Below are 19,651 nucleotides of genomic sequence, written 5' to 3' on the forward strand. Positions count from 1 at the left end.
AGATTTACAGAGAAGCCTGCAATTATTTTTTATTATTTTTTTTTTTTTTTGAAACATTAAAATATGAATCATTATTATTCATTCAATAAAATTAATTTTATTAATCATTGGCAATGATTCAAAAAAGAAAATTTTCAGAATTAATTTCATTGGAAATATGAGTAATTTAATTAGGATTCTTTTTTTTCTATTAATAGCTACTCATAAGATTCTAATTTTAATCTAAAGTTACAATCGAATTAAAAATGTAATTTATTAATCAAAACTAATTGAACTGAAAATGAAAATGATTTCATATTTAAGCTCTAGTGCAGGGAAAATTGAAAATCCTAGGAAATATTTCTTTATATAAAGATATGTCTTAGGATTTGATATTATACCCACACGTAATTGAGATGACCATGCTTAAAGAGAGTACTAAAGAAAGAACGTAATTAAAAGAATGTGCTTCTTTAAACAGTTTTTATTATTTTTTTGCTTAATTAATTTTATAATATATATATATATATATATATATATATAAATGAATATATATATTTTTTAATATTTTTTTTTTTTTTTTGCTAGGCAAAGCACGGCCCCTCAACCCACCAAATTCCCATGTGATCATGCATTACTTACCAGAAACTAATTTGCTGGCATCGGCAATTATTTTCTGTCGTTTTAAGAATTCGTCGTCAGTATCATCCTGACTTATATTTATCATGGGATCTGACTCTTGATATTTGTGCTGAACAAAATCAGCCATCATGTCTTCAAATTCTTTCTCATCACTGGCGTATTTGTCTTTCTTGGGGGTCGAGGTACCGTTGAATACAGTGCCGTTCGTGATTGTGACGTGCGGCTTGGCTGTTAAGTGCGAAAAAATGTGTCAAAAAATGTTGCGAATAAATTAAAAATTGTTGATTCAATTTTGTCAATGTGAATTCAGTTTCACTTTTTTTTTTTAGAATTCATTTTTTAAAATAATTTTTAAGACCATGTGGAAGAAAACCACGTGACCTAAAACGGGAAAAAGTGGTTTGCAACTTTCAAATATTTAACAAAATTAATATACTTAGGGACGAAACTTATGTATATGGGATGATAGAGGAGGGACTAAAGAATTCCGCTATTCTCCTCAAAATGCGAAATTTTTAGCAAAAATGTTTATATAGACATATAAATCATATTGGCTGTCACTCATTATGATAAACATGACTTTCAATAATTCTTTAAAAATAATTTTACATAAAATTTTTTATTTCAGGGAGAATGGCGGAATTTTTTAAACCCTTCTCTATCATCCCATATCTTTCTGCAAAAATATTAATTCTGTTACAAGAAAATTTTTAAGTTGAAAGACACATTTTAGATGGATTTTTTCCACACGGCCTGACTAAAGTTTTTTTTGTAACTTTTTAATTATTTTCAAAATTAATAACTGTTTACTGAAAACAAGAGATTTTGCGTTTAAAATTATTTAAACAGGAAATTTCTACTTAATTGAATTTTTAATTACAAGAATTTCTATTTAGCTGAATAATAAAAAGAAGAATATTTCTAATTTGTTTGTTTGAAACTTTATTTCAACAAAATTTTCATTATAAATGTTAGTGCAGCAAATTGAGTTTCCAATCTAGGAACTGTAGGTAAAGAAGATGATTATTTTTGGCGGGAAATTTAAATTGTTTAATTTAACTAAATTTTTTATTATCAAAATTTATGTTTAGCCGAATAATAAGAAGGCAGAATTTCTAATTCGACACAGACTTATTTATCTAAACTTTTATTTAACATAAATATGATTAGAGTTAATCAGTTTTTAAATCTATAACTGTAGATAGTTGTCAATTAATTTAAGCGGGAAATTCAAATTTTTTATTATCAGAATTTCTATTTAATTGCATAATAAAATTTAGCAGCATTTTTAATTCCGCAAATATTTATTTTTCCAAAATTTTATTTATCTGAATTTTCATTTAATATAAATATGGTTATAGTGAATTTAGTTTCCAATCTAGGAACTGTAGGTAAATTAGAAAATTAATTTAAGAGGGAAAGTTTAAAGAATTCTAAAATTATAAATTCTTTGTAAAAGTTTATTTTGATTCACTTTACCTACAAATTGAAAGTTCCTTTAAATTTGTCGTATGTAAGATTATGTCAAATGATATTTATTTATTTCAAAACTTATTATTAAGAAAACCCTTTAAATAAATAAATATTAAAGAAATAAAAATTTTTTCGTTTACATTTGAAATGAAAATGCTATTTTTAATTAAAAGTTTGACTAATTAGAAATTCTATAAAATAGAATTTGTTAGATAAACTAAAAATTCCGTTAAAAAATTCATTCAAATGAAAATTCTGTTAATTAAAAATTTGGCTCACAATCAGTAGAAAGTAAAATATAAATTTATAATTCCGAAGAAATAAAAATTCTATTTTAATTAAAAATTTAGTTATATAGGAATTTAGTAAAATTTAAATTCTGCTAAATAAAAATTCTCTTCAATAGAAATTCGGTAAAATAAAAATTCGACTAAACAAAAATTCTGTTAAATAGAAATTCCATCATGTAATTTAACATTTATAAATTTTAAATATGAATAAAACAAAAACTCTATTAATTAAAATATTAACTAAGTGAAAATTGAATAAAATATAAATTCTACTAAATTAAAATTTTGCTAAACTAAAATTTTGCTCATCAAAAATTAATCTGTACAAAAATTTGTTTAATATTTAAGTAAATGTAAATTTATATTTTTAAATATATGATAAAATATAAATTTAAAATTACATTAAATTTTCCTAATGAATTATAAGTACTTCAACTATCATGTGAAAAAAAAAAGTTTCATAAATTATTATTTTATTTTTTAAAAAATATCACATTCTAAACAATATAAAATTAATTTCAAATGCATAAAATGAGCCGCTTAGAATATTGCAAAATACCTTGTTCACAGTTTCCGATCTTGAATATAATGAAGAAGAATTCACACAATTAAATGAAAGTTGAAATGCACACACTGACAGTTAAATCCTTTCATTACAAAAGAACGTCGAGTGAATGAAGCGAGTAAAAGTGTGACTGTTGTATATAATAATATATATATATATGTGAGTCAGTGTAATTCGTGCTCATCACAGAGAGAGAGATAGAAAAAAAAATTGTTTTTCAGCATCACTGCAGCTTCTGCATAGTGACACATGCCGTGAATCATAAATTCTCATATATTGTCAATATATTTTCTTTTAATATATAAGAAATTATGACTTCTAAAAAAACGATTTCACGTGGAGGTTTTTTTACATTAAAAAAAAAATATATTAATTTTTTTTTTAATAATAAACACAGATTAAAAATTGTTAAAATTAAACAGATGAAAAAAATTTAAAAAATTGACAAAAATTGTTTAAAAAAGGAGAAAGAAAAATTTTTTGTGTAGAAAATTAGAATTTTGAGAAATTTTTATTTATATTGTAGGAAAAAAAAATTGTAAAAGAAGGGTGAAAAAAAAACTATATTTAGAAATTGATAATAAAAATACTCACTTGGTTTCTCAGGTGTTGATGCAATAATAACAAGATCTTCCAAAGACTCCGAGTCCTGTAAGCAAAGAAGCTATGAGTTAACTAAACGAAAATGAAGCTTCTCTTAGTCAATGATGTAAGTTTTAATGATTCTTTAAGGAGGGGACCGCGTAATAAGAACTTCGTTGAAGCTAATTTTAAGATTAAACACTCCATTATTCTGGAGCAATATAACAAGGCTAAGGAATTCCTGAGATTCCAAAGTGACAAGACCTTGACTAAAGTGAGCATCATGTCTTTTCTGCATTTTTATGCTATACTTCTCTTATTTTTTTTTTTTTTTTTTTTTTTTTTTCTTATCTTATGGATTTAAACTAAAGCGTATTGGTGACGATTGAGCAAAAGTATATTTTAAAACTAGTTTAATGGACTTTTATGTACAATGGATAAATGCTAATTGTTTTTTTTTCTTTTATTATGAATGCAATTGTAATCAGAATTTTTTTTTTATTGTTTTTACTATTTGAAGAAAAATAGTTAATAATATACAATTTTAGAAGAATAATTATTGCAACGAGGAAGTAAAACAGGTTAATTAACGGGGGGGAAAAAATGTAAACATAGGAGTGTTAAAACATTTACGTGGTCCTTGTAAACAAATTAAAATTCAGTTTCTAAATATTTTCTAAGACAAAAATATCCTAGTGAAAAGAAATCGGTAAATTTACACGAATAGTAATAAATGGTAAATAATACAAAAGATAATTAAATATAATTGTTTTAATTAACTTTCAATTTTATCGAAGTTATTTAACGAATTTATTTACTTATTTCATTTATTAATTTTTTTTAATTATAAAATTAATAAATAAAAATAAAATTATTAATAATTGTATTATTTAAATTGAAGTATAAATTTAAATAATTCAAAATACCCATGTATTTTTATTTTTAAAAAATAGTACTAAAAGTTATATACCTAAACGACTCTTTTAACTTTCTTACACAATTATCTATTTTTATTCGAGTCATTCTAATAGGTCATAGTTATTTATTAATTTACTTTGTATCAACAGATAATTGAAATTTATTTTTAATCATTTCTTATTAACGAGAAGTCGTTACTTTTATCTAAATTAAATTATATCAATACAATAAGTCTACACAATTTTTTTTCCTTTTTTTAAAGAAATAAAAAAAAATCGCACATTATTTTAATTCATTTTATATTTATCATTATTTTCTCTAAATGTAAATCGTAATTAAATTCTTATAATTAAATTCAAAATTAATTGTTAACAGTAATTTATTCTTAATGTTCAAAACAAAATTAATTTTGTTTATGTATACATCCAAAAAAACATTTAAACCTGTTTATTTTTGATATTTTTGTTTGAGTAATTTTCTCCGTTCTTAATAAAATATTGTTTTTGTATCTTTTATTATCGTATAATAAACATCGATTGTAGAAGATTTAATTATCTATCGATAATCGAGAAAATCAATATTTTATTTCTTCTTAAGAGAAGTAAATCCATACACTGTTTTTTTTTTAGATAAAAAAAATGTTTTTCGGAACAAAAAATGAAAATAAAAAAATTTTTAATTTTTCCAAAACGATATTTTGTTCCTTTTAATTACCACGATAATAATGAAAAATTAATCATTAGATAATGAATTATTTAAAAAGTTTAATTAATGAAAAAAATTGTTCATTTTTAAAAATATAAAATTGTTAATTTCTTTTGGAGCAAAAATTTTCTATGCAAGGAAAATATTTTTTTTTTACTAGAAACTAGTATCCAATCAAAAAAAAAAAAGTTACAACTTTTGTTAAAGGTAAAAAAATGTCATTTTGTAATTTTTTTTCCCACGAAATGTAATAAAAAAATTTTGGTTGAAGATCAAAGTTTGAAATCGAAAATTTACTGCTGATTGAAATACAAAAATTATTTTGAAAATCAATTTTAACCAAAAAAATTATATAAAAAAAAATAAAAAAAAAATCCTCCAGGTGTAATTAAAAAAAGAATTCAATTCTAAATTGCGACTATACTCTCTAATGAGAATTTGTTCATTAATTTAAATTACTAAACATTTCTACTAATTTTTGGTAATTTTTAATTCAAATTTTGGGACTAAAACCGTGAGTTGAAAAAAAGAAAGAAACTATTTGACTTACTTTCATTCGATCGGGTTCTTCATAATCCGGATCGAGTTTCGGGTCCAAAGTAACATTGCGTCTAAGTGAAGTATCCCTTGAAGGTCCCAATTCTTCTTTAAGCGAATCGAACCCAGGTTGGTCAATTCTCACTTTGGCAACGGCTTTTTCAACATCGTCGGTCACAAGTTCAACGTTAAATATGCACTTTTTCACAATATCATCACGACCAATTTTTTGCAATGCTTTCTCTAATGTATTACCTGGACAAAAAAAAAAAGAAAATAATTTTTTTTTCCTCTTTTTTAAAACACAATTTTAATTATACACCAAAAACCATTTTCAAATTCACCACACACACACACAATATTTATCAAAAAAAAAAATCCAAATTTTTCAGAGGCTTTTCTTTTTGCAATTTAATAAAAACAAAATTTTTCATGAATAATCATTCAAACCTTTTTCTTTTGAAACTCTCTTTGATGACTTTCTGAATAATATCATTAATTCACTGGTATATGAATTGGGAACGTCATTTTCATATTCCTGATACAATGTTATGTGCATCGTTTGTTATTATTTTTTTTTGATATGGTATAATAATAATAATTAAACGGAACTCTCGTAATCGTGAATGAAATATAAGGTTCACGACCCACCAGTTAATGTTGTTTTGTTCACACTGAATATAATTCCAAATGATAAGAATTTGACGAAATTTTCACTTAATTAGAAAACATTTGGCAAAAATTTATAAAGGCAATATTTAGACAGAGAGAGAGAGAGACAAGATGAATCTTGTCGGCTGGTCGGATAAATACTGAAGCTATATTGTTAGTTGGACTGATTATAGTAATAAAGTTACGCACTACGGATAGCAATACAATTAGCTTGTAGCGAATAAAAAAAAAAAAGAAAAAAAACGAAGAGAGAAGAGGGGAACTGGGACCCTGAGTTTATGTCAGGCATAATAATGAATGATGACATCATCAACTACGTTCCTTTGCACAGATTCCACATTAATGACTCAACTGGCGTACATTCTTGTTTATTTCACCTTGCTATCTCGTCGTGGATTCTTATAGATATTTTTAAATTCCACAAACGGTCTTAATTCTCCTTTACGCGATGCAGACTTACTATATACATATATATTTAAAAGCCATCCAACCAAAAAAATACTTCCCATCTCTTTTACGCATTCATTCAATAGAATTTCACTTTCATAATATTTACATTTGTAATCAATGAATCGCATTTTTCACTTATTTTCTTTTATTTCTTTTTATTTTTTTATTTAAATAACTTTTTTTATTTTTACTCAATTATTAAATTTTAATTTGTTTCCTCTTTATTTAAATTGTTTATTTATTTTATTTACAAATTTAATTCCTTCATTTATTTTTCAACATTAAAAAAAAGTAATATTATGTTTATTCGACATTAATAATTAAAATTATTAATTAAAAAAGCAAAAAAAAATTCAAATTATTAATATACAATAAATATAAATTTAATACAATATTTGAAATTTGTATTAAATTAATTAAGTTTATTTAATTAAAACAAAGGACATTAAAATTTAAAAAATAAAAAAAATATAAATAATTAAAATAGGAAACAAATATTAATAATTAATTTCATTGATTATTTTTTCTTTATTGTAAAAAATAAAACTGCTGGCGAAAGTTGTAATGTAACGTAAGGCTGCGTTACGTTACACTTCAATGATAAAAGTAAAGGATTTAAAATCGTTAATCAAATATAACTTCAAAATTGAAGGTCATTGGTCAAAAGGCCACTGAGTTTGAGATTTTTACCAGTAAATATAACCGCAAAGTTCTAGGTCATCAAGAGGCAAACATAATTATTGGATAATAACTATGCAGCTTAATTTTTGCATTTTGCAAATGATTTCAGTGCCTGTATATTAAATAAATAACTTAATAAATAGGTCAAAGAGCGAACATAACCTCAAATTGTGTGCCTTAAAATTGAAGGTCAAATATCAAGGTCATAAGCGAAGGGGTAAACATAACCTCAAAAAAAAACATCAAAAATTAAAAAATTAAAATCCAAAAGAGGCAAATAATCTGAAAATTCAAATATTAAGGCCAGGTCCAAGTCGTGTCAGCTGTTCCATTGAAACTTCAAAGGAACAGCTGACTCGACTTAGACCTGGCCTTAAGATCATAAATCAAGGGGCGAACGTAACCTCAAAATTTAGGGAAGATAAAGAGACAAACATATAACCTCAAAATTTCAAAAATATTAAAAGTCAACAATTTGTTTCGATATAAACTTTAGTTATTTAGAATTTTTTTTTTAAAAAAAAAAGCTATTTGCATTATTACTAAAACCACAATTTTATAATAAAAAAAAAAACTTATTCAGTGTCAAACTATATTTCTTTGTGCAAACATATATATTAATACCTCTTTAAAATACAAATTAATAAGAGATTTAAAACATTCTTTAGAATTATGTAATTGCAAATAATATTTGCATGAAGGAGCTAAAGGCAATTTATTATTTTTTTTTAGATCTCACCTAATGAATTATTCAATCTTTTTTCTTTTTTTTTGTAGACGTCAAACTTTCACACCTGTTCATCGTGCACATTTATACTCTTAAATATTTGCAAAAAAAAAAAAAAAAAAAAAATGTAAAAATAAAACTCATCTTACCAGTTGCTTTATTTCCATCCGCTTTCCATACTTTAAACATAGCCGCAGCCTGCTGAGCAGGTTTATCCGGGTATTCCTCTTTGATTTCCTCAACTTTTTTTGGACTGATATTCAGTTCCGCGGCTAATTGTTCCCAATCGTAATCAAGTAAATTTGCAATATCGGTCAGTCGAATTGTCGCTCTGTGAAATGTGTCTGGTGTACCTGAAATTTTAAATAGCAAAACAAAAATTAATGAATAATAATTTATTTGACAAATATTAATTTAAAAAAAAAAATTCCGGGTGTCTAACAACTGCTAGGAAAAAAATTCCTTGACTTTTCCCTGATCTAAATTACACTAAAAAATTTTTATTTTGATCAAATAAAATTTATTTTAATACAATTAAATTATTCACTTGTCTATTATCCACTAATTTCATATGTATTTGAACCAAATAAATAATGTTTCGTAAAAAATAAAATATTTAAGTGAAATAAATAAACTAATTGGGGACGTATAAATATTTTCAACATTTAATTTAAAAGAATTTTTACGACGTCAAATCTTAAATTATCAAATTTTTATTTAGTAAAATTATATAAAGCAGAATTTTTAGTACATCGAATTTCAAATTAATACAATTTCAATTTAACGGAATTTATGTCAAAAAAAATTGCATAAAGAAAAATTTGTTTAACAGAATTGTTATTTTAGTAAATTTCGATTTATCAAAATATTTACTTAACAGAATTGCCATTGAATAAATCCACAATTAACAGAATTTCCATTTAACAAAATTCTTAATTAACAAAGTTTTTATTAAAAAAAATTTTAATTCGAACTAATTGTTATTTAACAGAATTCTCATTTAAGAAAAATTCTACATAGTTCTTTTTTTTGTCAAATTTTATATACATAAATTTCGTTAAATTAAAATTATATTATAATTTAAAAATTTAAAAAAAGTATTAGAAAACATGCTTTATAAGAGTTCTGCTAAATAGAAATTCTTTTAAATCGAATTTTAGTTAAATGTAAATTGAAAATTTTGCATAATATAAAATCCACTTTATACAATCTTGCTAAATAGAAATTAGATAATTTAATATTCGACGCCGTAAAAATTTTTATAAGTTAAATGTGGGTATTAGCATTAAATAATAAATTATTCGTATTAATGAATAATTTACATTATTTGAAATTGAACCGATAAAATAAAATTGTATCAAATAATTTTTATTAATATTAAAAAACCAAATATTTCACTAAAAAAAAATAATTAATTGTTATCCAAGTTAAAAAAAATCATTTATTAGATTCAATAAATAGTAGTAAATAATTATTTACTTAATGAGTATAAGATATATCACATGCTTAATAATTGAGTGTGAAGGCTAAATTTTTAATTTGCATTTGCTTTGGGAAAAAAGTAATAAAAATTTTGAAACTATAATAGTTACTTTAATTTATTTATAAAAAATTCTAGAAATTTAAAAAAATCCCTGACTTTTCCCTGACTTCTCTGACCGTTAGACACATTGAAAAAACTATCGAAAATTTAGAAATTCGAATTATTAAAAGTTCAAAATATCAAAAGATAAAATTTTCAAAAATTCGAATGTCTAATTGATCGAATTTCGAAATTACATCAAATGTTCGAATTACCAAAAAATCGAATATTTAGAAAATTCAAATTACCAAAAGATTGAATGTTTAGAAATTCGATAGTTAGGTAATTCGAAATTTAAAAAATTCAATCTTTTGTTGATTTCAACATTTAAGAAATTCGATCTTTTTGTAATTTGATCTTTTAGAAATTCAATTTTTTGGTAATTCTAACTTTTAATAGTTCGATAAAATAGTTATTCGATTTTATGGAATTCGATTTAATATTATTATAAAGTTTTTCTATAAAAATAATAAAATTTAATTTTCAATTTTAAAAATGTAATTAATAATAATAATAATAATTACTTATTCCGCCGTCTCGCAGGAAACTGTAATTTTTCGACAATTCCAAAAGATCCAATTGAGAAACATTCGCGTCAGGTGAAATTCGATCAGGCAAAAGAATATTTAATGTGCAAATTGGCGTTTGTGGTGGTTCGCCTTTCGCTACTTTTGGCTCGCTCATAAACATTATTCTTCCCATCATGTCAGCAGCATCAGGATCTTTTATCCTCACGGTAAATGGAACTCGATTCTCTTTAAAACCCCGGAATGGTAATTGCAATTGTTCACCACTTTTCAGTACAGGTACCAAATTACCAGCGAATTCCATGTATTGAGTTTTACCCTCAAGAACCTGGAATTAAAAATATTTAAAAAAAAAATTGTAAACCATTCCAAAAATTATTTGGTCCTAAAAAAAGAATGGTATTTTTATAACTTCCTCTGGTATGAGGAAAAAAGAAAAAAAAAAAAGAAATCATGCCTCAACATCTCGGCTCTTGGCGACTTCGGTAAAGTGTTCCTGATGTTCCAAAGTCTTGTCTTCCTTGTCATCAGTCATGCAGAACACGCGAAGCCTTGCCTCTAATGGATGAATGCGTTTTGCAAATACTACAAATCTATAAGAAGATAAATAAATTTTATTACGATGGAATGCAGAAAAAAAGAAAAAGAAAAAAAAATTAAAAATGATGAAAAACACACTTGGCCATAAAAGGTACGTGGGTTGCGTGAGTGTAAAGATCAGTTGCCATTTTACAAGCCTCTGTTATGTTTCGGCAGTCCATTAACCAGAAACGGGCCGAGACAGTTGTTGTAAAGGAGACACAATCCTTAACGAAGGTCAATGGTGTCGACCCGGTCACATCTTCCCAGACAGCTCGAGTCTGACCGCCTAAGCGACATACGTTCCAAGTCCAATAAAATTATTAAAATATGCCCGTGTGCTGTTAGTATTTAAATGGCAAAAAACGTGAGATATGTGTGAATAGATTTAAAAGCGCTGATTTTAAATACAGTATACCGTTTAATAAAAAAAATTTCCATTTTAATAAATTTAATTAATTTTTGCCTTTTTTCCACAATTTGCTAAACTGATGAAGAATAATACCATGGAGTTCTTTTTTTTAAATACTTACAGCATGTCATTATTTTACTGTATGAAAATTATTTCTATTTTTGAGTAGAATAAAAATAAAAAAAATATATTGAAAAAAATAGTCATATGTATGTAATATTTTGCTTAATAATTAATTAAACGAAATTAACATTATGTGATTGTTAGATCCAAAAGGTTAATTTTGTCGGGAACTTTACTCTTAAAATACTGAATGAATTGATATGAGATTTTGTGGAAAAGTCTAAAATATGATGAGGAAGGAAAATTGAAATATTATTTTACTTAACCCACATAGCACGACTTCTTGCTGAATATTAATAAAATTTATTTAGTAATAACATTCTATGTTTACAGTAACCTTATAGTAACCTTACGGGAAGCTTACAACAACCTCACGGTGTAAGCTTACCACAACCTTACCATGTAAAGTTACCACAACCTTTCTTTGTAAGCTTACCTTAGCTTTACTGTGTAAGCTTACTGTACTGCCGTACGATGTAAAAACTTAGTTAAGTCATATTTTAGACAAAAATGAGTTTTTGGTATCAATGGATTCGTAAGAAAAAACTGCGTCTGATTACGGTATTAAAACATTTTTATTTTAATTATTTATTGCAAAAAATAGTTATTAAAAATCTACAAAAACACAGAAAATGAAAGAATACTTGATAAAAACTCAGTTAACTCGAGTTAAGTAGTCCAAAAATCGTAGGAAGCGTTGAGATCGAGCATAAGATACGAAATAAAAACTTAGTTAACTCGACTTGAGTGTTTTCTCTTTCGAAAAGTGGCATGAGCCGGACACTGCATTTCGATGGGAGCAAGCGTAAGTCAACTTCGTTAAAGTTCGGATTTTCGTCGATTGAATTCGGAATCCCATGCATTTAGCTTGAGTTAACTAAGTTCTTACTTCTGAACGAAGGCTCGCGTTCGCTTACCTTTTCGAAAAGCACTACGTAACTCAAATTAACCAAGTTTTGCTTTTAAAAAATAAAACGTAAGTCAATTATTTAATATAATTTGTTTAAATAATTAACTTTTGACTTCAGAATTAAAAAGAACTCTATCAAATTACCTAGGAAGTGAAGATAGATTAAAGAATTATTTATATTACATTAGGTTTTTAAATACAAACAGTTTTTCGTCATTTTCTCCATTCAAACAAAATATGACTTAACTAAGTTTTTATTTTGCACGGCAGTGTAATAGTGGAAGTTTTAAGATGACCCAGATGACCTCAAGTTTACTGTAGGCTTACGCGGTAACCTAACAAACCCTACAGATATCCTTACAGTAACCTCACAGCAAGAAGTCGTGCTATGTGGGAATAGTGACGTCACACCTAACCTCAAATTTTCGAAAAATTCCCAAAGTACTAATAATTAATAATAATATTAATAATACACCCAATTGCATAAATGTTGTCCTTCCTGATAGGGGAACACTTTTCCAAAAACAAGTTTACCAACGAATTTTTTTCCCAACCAAAACTTTTTTCAATGATTACTTTCCCAAAAAAATTTATAATTATTGCCCTGCTCTAGTAAAACTTTAGTAACTTTTAATTTTAACAATAATGTCACTAAATTTTTACTACAGCAGGGTGCGGTAGTTGACGAGAATTATGACAAATGTCGAGTGGGGACAATGGAAACCAACCATCAAACCGGAAAAACAGCATTTATGCAATTGGATGTAAACGGAGAGAAAAAAGTCTATGGAGATCTAAGCAGTAACTGCCTGATGGAGGTTCTACAATAGGTGCAAAAGCCAAGTACAAGTGCAAGTCCAAATGCAAATTCCATGAGTGCAAGAGTGATAGATAGACTACCTATCCCCTTCGCACTCATGAGATTGCCACTTGGACTTGCACTTGTATTTGGCTTTTGCACCTATTCTGGAACCACCTTTAAGTGAAGAAAGCAGTAGCATTAAAGCTAACACAACTTGGGTCCCAAGCAGTATTTTCCTGGCAAAAGCAGGCTGCATTAGCTGGGCAATCTAAAGCGACGTTCACTTTGTTCTGCACAGTTGCAAATACTTAACATACAAGTAGAGTAACGGGCACAGTGGCTAACACTTTGACAGCAAACGACACCCACTATTGCAAAAATGATAATGAATATAGAAAAAACATTATTAAAATATATTTTAAGATATTAATAAACTAAAATACAATAATTGGAAGTTACTAAAGTAGCAGGAATGTTTTATTTGTTTATATTCTCAATAACATCTTAATTTTTGGGAAGCTAACCTCAAAAATGTGTAAATTTTCTATATTGATAAAATCATTGGAAAATTAAACATCAAGTTTAATTTTTTCTCTCTATTTTAAATGTCATTTGTAAGGTTTAGGATAATATTTATAAATTGTTATTACTAAAAGAATATTTTCAAGTATTATTTATTATAAAATAGTTCACTGTTTTTAAATAAGCATTTTTAAATTAATAACAAATACAATTTATAATTTTAAGCATAGAATTTTAAATTTGAAAATCTAACTTATTTTTCTTATATATTTTAAACAAAAGTTTTAAATAAATACGTTTTAATTATGAAAAACAAAAATGTTACTCGTTACTCTATTTCACCATTTTTTTATTTATAGAAATATTCTGTTTTTAAAAAAATTCAAATTTTTTAAAACAAATTTTGTAATTGGTTCTTCAAAACCATAAAAGAAGAATATAAAAAATGTTAATGAAAAATAATAGCAATTATAATAAAATTTATAATTTTTTATGATGTGCCCGTTATTCTACTTGTGTGTCAAGTATTTGCAACTGTGCAGAACAAAGTGAACGCCGCTTTAGATTGCCCAGCTAATGTAGCTTACCTTTGCCGGGCAAATACTGCTTGGGATCCAAGTTGTGTTAGCTTTAATGCTACTACCATGGAGTAGTATAAGGAGACCGAACGACGTACATTGAAAGTGGACCAAATTTTGGTAACCGCTTAGTGTCATGAAAATACGTAATGGAACACAAGCGCTCTCGTGGGAAGTATGTAAACAGTGGGAAAAATTAGAAGTGCGTTGAACATAACCCAAAAAAAACATTGCTCCGTATTATTATTAAAACTTTTACAATGGCTGACTCTCCAGTCCAGCTGAGTTTAACACAATCAGTGGCGCTAGTGTTCCATTACGTATTTTCATGACACTAAGCGGTTACCAAAATTTGGTCCACTTTTAACGCAGATTTAACATGGTCGTTCAGTCTCCTTATTGGGATCTGAAATACTGCGATACGCCATCTGGTGAGAGCCTTGTTGTGGTGGCCATGTTTTCATTCCGTGTTTCTCTAACATATACAAAAGAAAGATATAAAAAACCAAGATGGTTGTCACAAGAAGGCTCAGGGGTGGGTCAGTTTCGCGTGATTTCTGATCCCAATACTACTCCATGGCTACTACTTTCTTCACTCAGGCAGTTACTGCTTGGTTCTCCAGTTATCATAGCCTTTTTTTCTCTCCATGCATAATAATTAATAAAAAAAAAATTCCCAATTTTAGCATATATTAGCCATTCCTTCATCATATTTTAGACATCTCCACAAAATCTCAAATCAATCCATTAAATATTTTAAGAGTAAAGTTCCCCAGAAAATAACATTTTCCACCCAAAAATCTCATGCTGTTAAAGAAAATATGGGGTTAATGATCTGAAAACAGTTTTAAAAATCTATAATTCATTTTTTTGGGATGTGAGGAGATATGTAAAGGCGTAAATACTATAATAAGCTAAAATTGAAAGAAAGTTTGAAAATTGAAAAAATTATTCGCTATATATTTCAAGACTTCCTAAAAGCTTGATCAACTGTATTTAAAAGCAGACATTCGATGTGCTTTGTTGACACGTGCTTTTCATATATATACCCAGATAACCAAGCGTACTAATCGTTATTTACGAGTACGGCGTACTAGTATTATACTAGTTTTATACAAGTACAAAATAATGATATATGTCGTACCAGTACGGTACTAGTACAATAAAAGTATGTCGTACTGTTAGAATTGTAAAATATGATTACTCGATAAAAGTATAGTACTAGTACAATACCAGTACGTCGTACTTCTGAAATAAGAAGCACAACATACTTGTACGATACAAGTATAATACTGGTACGTCGTACTGGGAGTCTTTGCTGGTAATGCCAACCCAACCTCACTTTCTTGACAATTGTCAAATATGAACGCGTCACTGAAAACGGTGCAATAAATGTTGGTGAAAAAAGTGGTTTATGATGCAGCAAAAGAGTATTAACGTTTGTAACTTGTGCTTCTGTACTTATCTTGAATATCCGAGATTAAATTTATATTAAATCATCGATCTTTATAAGATTTATATTCTTTTACTTTGACATGGTGCCGTGGTGTTATTTCATTGAAAAACATCAAAATCTTTTACATTTATAATGAGAAAAATTCATAAATTCGGTCTTGATCATATTGATATATTTTTAAATTCAATTGTGTGTTATTTCGTTATAGTTTTTCTTATACATATAACATATTTATAGGTTAGGATGTGATAATATGTTTTTCAAAGCAATTTATAACATCAAGTTTAAAATTCTTTTGAAATAATGTTTAAATGTAAAGAAATAATCAATTAATATTTGATAATATAAAACACCAGATATTTTAAGATAAGTGAGAATACAAGTTACATATATGATGTAAATAAAAAAAATGATTCAATAAAAATGAATTATTATTATTTCAGTTCTCCCACAGATTTTCTTTTGAATAATAAATGAAAATAATGAAAATACTATTGTGGGAAGAGAAAGGGGAGGGTATATAATATTTTATATTGTACATCATACTAGTATTGTACCAGTACAATAACAGTACGTTATACTAAGTCACAAAAGTTTTCAGTACGTCGTACTCGTATAGTACTCGTATTCTACCGATATTGCATACCGGTACGCCGTACTAGTACAGTACCTGGTACCGTGCGAAGGTACATGGCTGGTACAGTACTAGTACGTCTAGTACGTCGTACTAGTATTATACTACTACCGTACTAGTACGTGTGTTATCTGGGTATATATAAATATTAAATATATATTATATACGTAGATGTAAAAACAATAATAAAGTGTGTTTGTCATTCGAATGATAATGCTTGCGAAATAATGATGAAAAAAAAAAATGAAATGTATAATGAAACACACAGAAGAACTGTATAAAAGCAACATGTGTGTAAAAAGACAGTTAAAGCATCAAGTAAGAAGAAGAGTGAACTCTCAGAAGAATATTTATTAGGCATCTTTTTTGTTTAATGTTTTGAAATTTTTTAAAAAAAGTCTGCGCCCCTATATTCACAGAAACTAAAATATATTGTATTTTATTCATAACCAAAAAAGAAAAAAATAATTGAATTTTTGTATTATTTTAAATTGTTATAAAAATTTTGCAGAAAATTTTTTAATGTTTTTTAAATTTTTTTTCGATTTAAATTCAAGTTTTTATTATAGAAAAGTTTGCCTAGTTTTTTGATCAAAGCGATTAATTTTACCATTCAATAACGAATGTGCTGAAACAAAAACTATATCAAGGTTTTAAAGAGCTAGAATATATATATATATATAGTAAAAAATGTATATTCTACTTGAATGTTTAATCCATACCTAAATGACTCAATCCTAACAAAACGCAAGCATTAACAGCGAATCACAACAAATAATGTATACAACGAATGATAATCAGCAAGATGTTTCTGTGAAATAGACAGCAACCACCTTCCTTTGGAATATATATTTATATGCATTAACGAGGAATTTTTAGCCGTGTTATGAAATTTAATGAATCTTCATTTTAAAACAGTCATTTTTCAATGAAAACTTTTTATATGCAACTTCATAAAATATTTTTGCATTTTAAATTAACCAGAATGAGAGATAGAAGAATTAATGCAACTCTGATCATTCAATCAACTTGGAATACGTTTTTTTTAAATGTGGGTGTATGTGTGTGAAAAGAGAGAATTGAATGGGTCAGTGATTACTGCCCACTATCTTTCTCAACGTTTATCTTCTTCTAATTGATCGAAATCAAATATGATTGCGGATCAGATTTGACCTTTGATTTACTCCATCTTCTCCCATCTGTATCAATTGAAAATGCAGGATTTTTATTGCTAGGATTAAAAAGAAGAAAATTGTGAAATTTGACATGAAATAAAATTACCGAAAAAGCGTTTTGAATTTTTTTGAAGCATTTTACAAAATTTAAAAAAGAACGAAAAAATTTTTTGTTTTGTGCCGTTGTTAGTATAAAATAATTGAAATGAAAAATGATCACTTGTCTCCTATTAATTATTATCATTGGTAGGAGACATTTAAAGACATTCAAAACTTGCCGCATGTTGAAGAATTTTCCCTTACAATTAGGCTCCGGATCTTAGAAGGGTATACGTTCGAATTTTCATCACTAGTTTTTGTTCCTGGAGTTAAAATTTTGAAATTTTTCAATATCAAATTTTAATAGTTGGTTCTTATCCTTGGAATTTGATATTCAAAATTTCACAATTTTAACACGAGGGACCAAAACTTGTAATGCAAATTTGAGCGTATACTCTTTGAAGATCCGGAGCCTAAATTAGTTGAAGAAGACCCAGAGAGTAAGTCGAGGGATTAGAAGACTTCAACTAGAAGTCATAAAATAATCTCTGATAATATTGAAAGAAGCTAACTGTGTTTGATTACAACGCACACATTCATCTCGTTACCTTGGTTTGTTATGAGTAGTGTCAGAAGGATTAGGAGGTTGTGGTTTTTTTGCTACGACACTTCGTCCAAAAGCTTCCTAAAGCTGTTAGATCAAGATTGGTAATCATAATTTTTTTCTGCTGTTGGATTTATGCTTTGAAATAGATTGGCATACTTCCTATTTTATGTTAATGAAAACCCGCCAGTTAGTCAACTACTACATAGAGTAAGAAAGAGGACGTTCTCATCCGTTGGGCTGTAGAGGAGTACATAGACTAACCAGAGAAGATAGAACCTAATGGAATGATCAATGGGAATAGAGATAGATATTCTCTGTACAAGCTCGACCTCTAACAACGTAATTAGGATGAGTGGCATCAATCTCTGTTCCAGAGATATTATATATACTTGTAAGATGAAGGAAAGTCTCTAATGAACCTCCGCTTTTTGAACATTTACAGATAATCTTTAAGCTGCAGACAGTGCTTGCTTCGGAGATCAAGTGAATTCGTAATTGTCAGTTAACTGATTGGGCCAAATCATTTAATGATAATTTTTAAACTAGAGGCTGTTGTTCTTTCGGAGATCAAGTGAATTCGTAATTTCTGAATAACTGATTGGGTCAAATACAGCACAGAATTTAAGGAGACACTTTCTAGATTACCTGGGAGGTTTAAAGTTCGTAAGATCAATTTCCTGGATGAGGAGATTGATAAGTTTACAGTAGCACGGTTATTCTCGCACAAAAAAGATCTTGAAGCATTAAACCCAACACAGAGATTAGCATGCCTAAAAAGCGAAACGCTCTACGGAGACAGCTTTGACCAGAACAGTTTACTTGATTGATGATCAGTTTCATGACCAAAGTTTTGCAGTTGGTATTTTCATGGACATAAACAAGAATTTCAGTAACACCTCTTTAGAGATTATAAAGACAGCCCTGATTGCTCTTGGCACCCATACAATAATATTATATGAATTAGAGTTGTTACATGCTGGGAAATAGGGAACTCACAATTGAAAATGGAGCTCCATTCTGCAAAGAATTTTTAATTCTAAATGTTAATCCACCTAAGCCAGTCCACCTGATATTTTGATTGAACTCAAGTAAATCTAATGTGTGCTGTTAGGATTTTAGCACCATAAAGCGGAAGTTTTCCTCAAAATCTTTTACAATTGATATCCGCAGTAAACCCAATTACAGGCTGTTAGTGACTTGTAAATATGTCCAGACGGTCGTAATTGGAGTAAGGACCATCTTTCAAATGGTCTACTTCATCAGAATCCTATTCTGAAAACTTAATAAAAGTGAAAACTTGACCCGAGACTTGTGTTTCTTGTTTTTTAACACAGGCAACGAGAACATTCAAAATTTTTAAAATTTAACAATCTGTAGTATATGCTACAGTCACAGAAGTATCATCCACAGTCGGTAACATTTAATTTAGATTCAAGAGCGCCCTTTTCCTAATTTTTCGGGAATCTATTTCAATTGCTTTCGCA

The 19,651-nt window shown here is 27.3% G+C and overlaps 1 protein-coding gene across 19 annotated transcripts in view; it reads right to left on the minus strand.

The window, feature by feature from the left end:
* The window catches only part of LOC127281548 (ankyrin-2-like), a 173,392-nt gene that overhangs the window by 33,564 nt on the left and 120,177 nt on the right, over positions 1-19,651 (minus strand). For 18 of the 19 annotated variants that reach the window (XR_007843054.1, XR_007843051.1, XR_007843055.1 and 15 more), the window contains 7 exons: positions 11,009-11,198; positions 10,788-10,923; positions 10,328-10,658; positions 8,371-8,574; positions 5,705-5,946; positions 3,544-3,598; positions 622-849 (listed from right to left, as the gene is read on the minus strand). Coding sequence is in view for 14 of the 19 variants with exons in the window: in XM_051305275.1 (XP_051161232.1) it covers positions 622-849; positions 3,544-3,598; positions 5,705-5,946; positions 8,371-8,574; positions 10,328-10,658; positions 10,788-10,923; positions 11,009-11,198 (1,386 nt within the window). In the remaining 5 variants the exon portion in view is untranslated. Of the gene's footprint in view, positions 1-621; positions 850-3,543; positions 3,599-5,704; positions 5,947-6,141; positions 6,587-8,370; positions 8,575-10,327; positions 10,659-10,787; positions 10,924-11,008; positions 11,199-19,651 lie in introns of those variants that run through there. The other variant, XM_051305289.1, reaches the window with a different exon arrangement.

Source organism: Leptopilina boulardi, unplaced genomic scaffold (genome assembly GCF_019393585.1).
Source record: "Leptopilina boulardi isolate dan_hultmark-lab unplaced genomic scaffold, ZJU_Lbou_2.1 LbouV2_273, whole genome shotgun sequence".
NCBI classification, from domain to species: Eukaryota; Metazoa; Arthropoda; class Insecta; order Hymenoptera; family Figitidae; genus Leptopilina; species Leptopilina boulardi.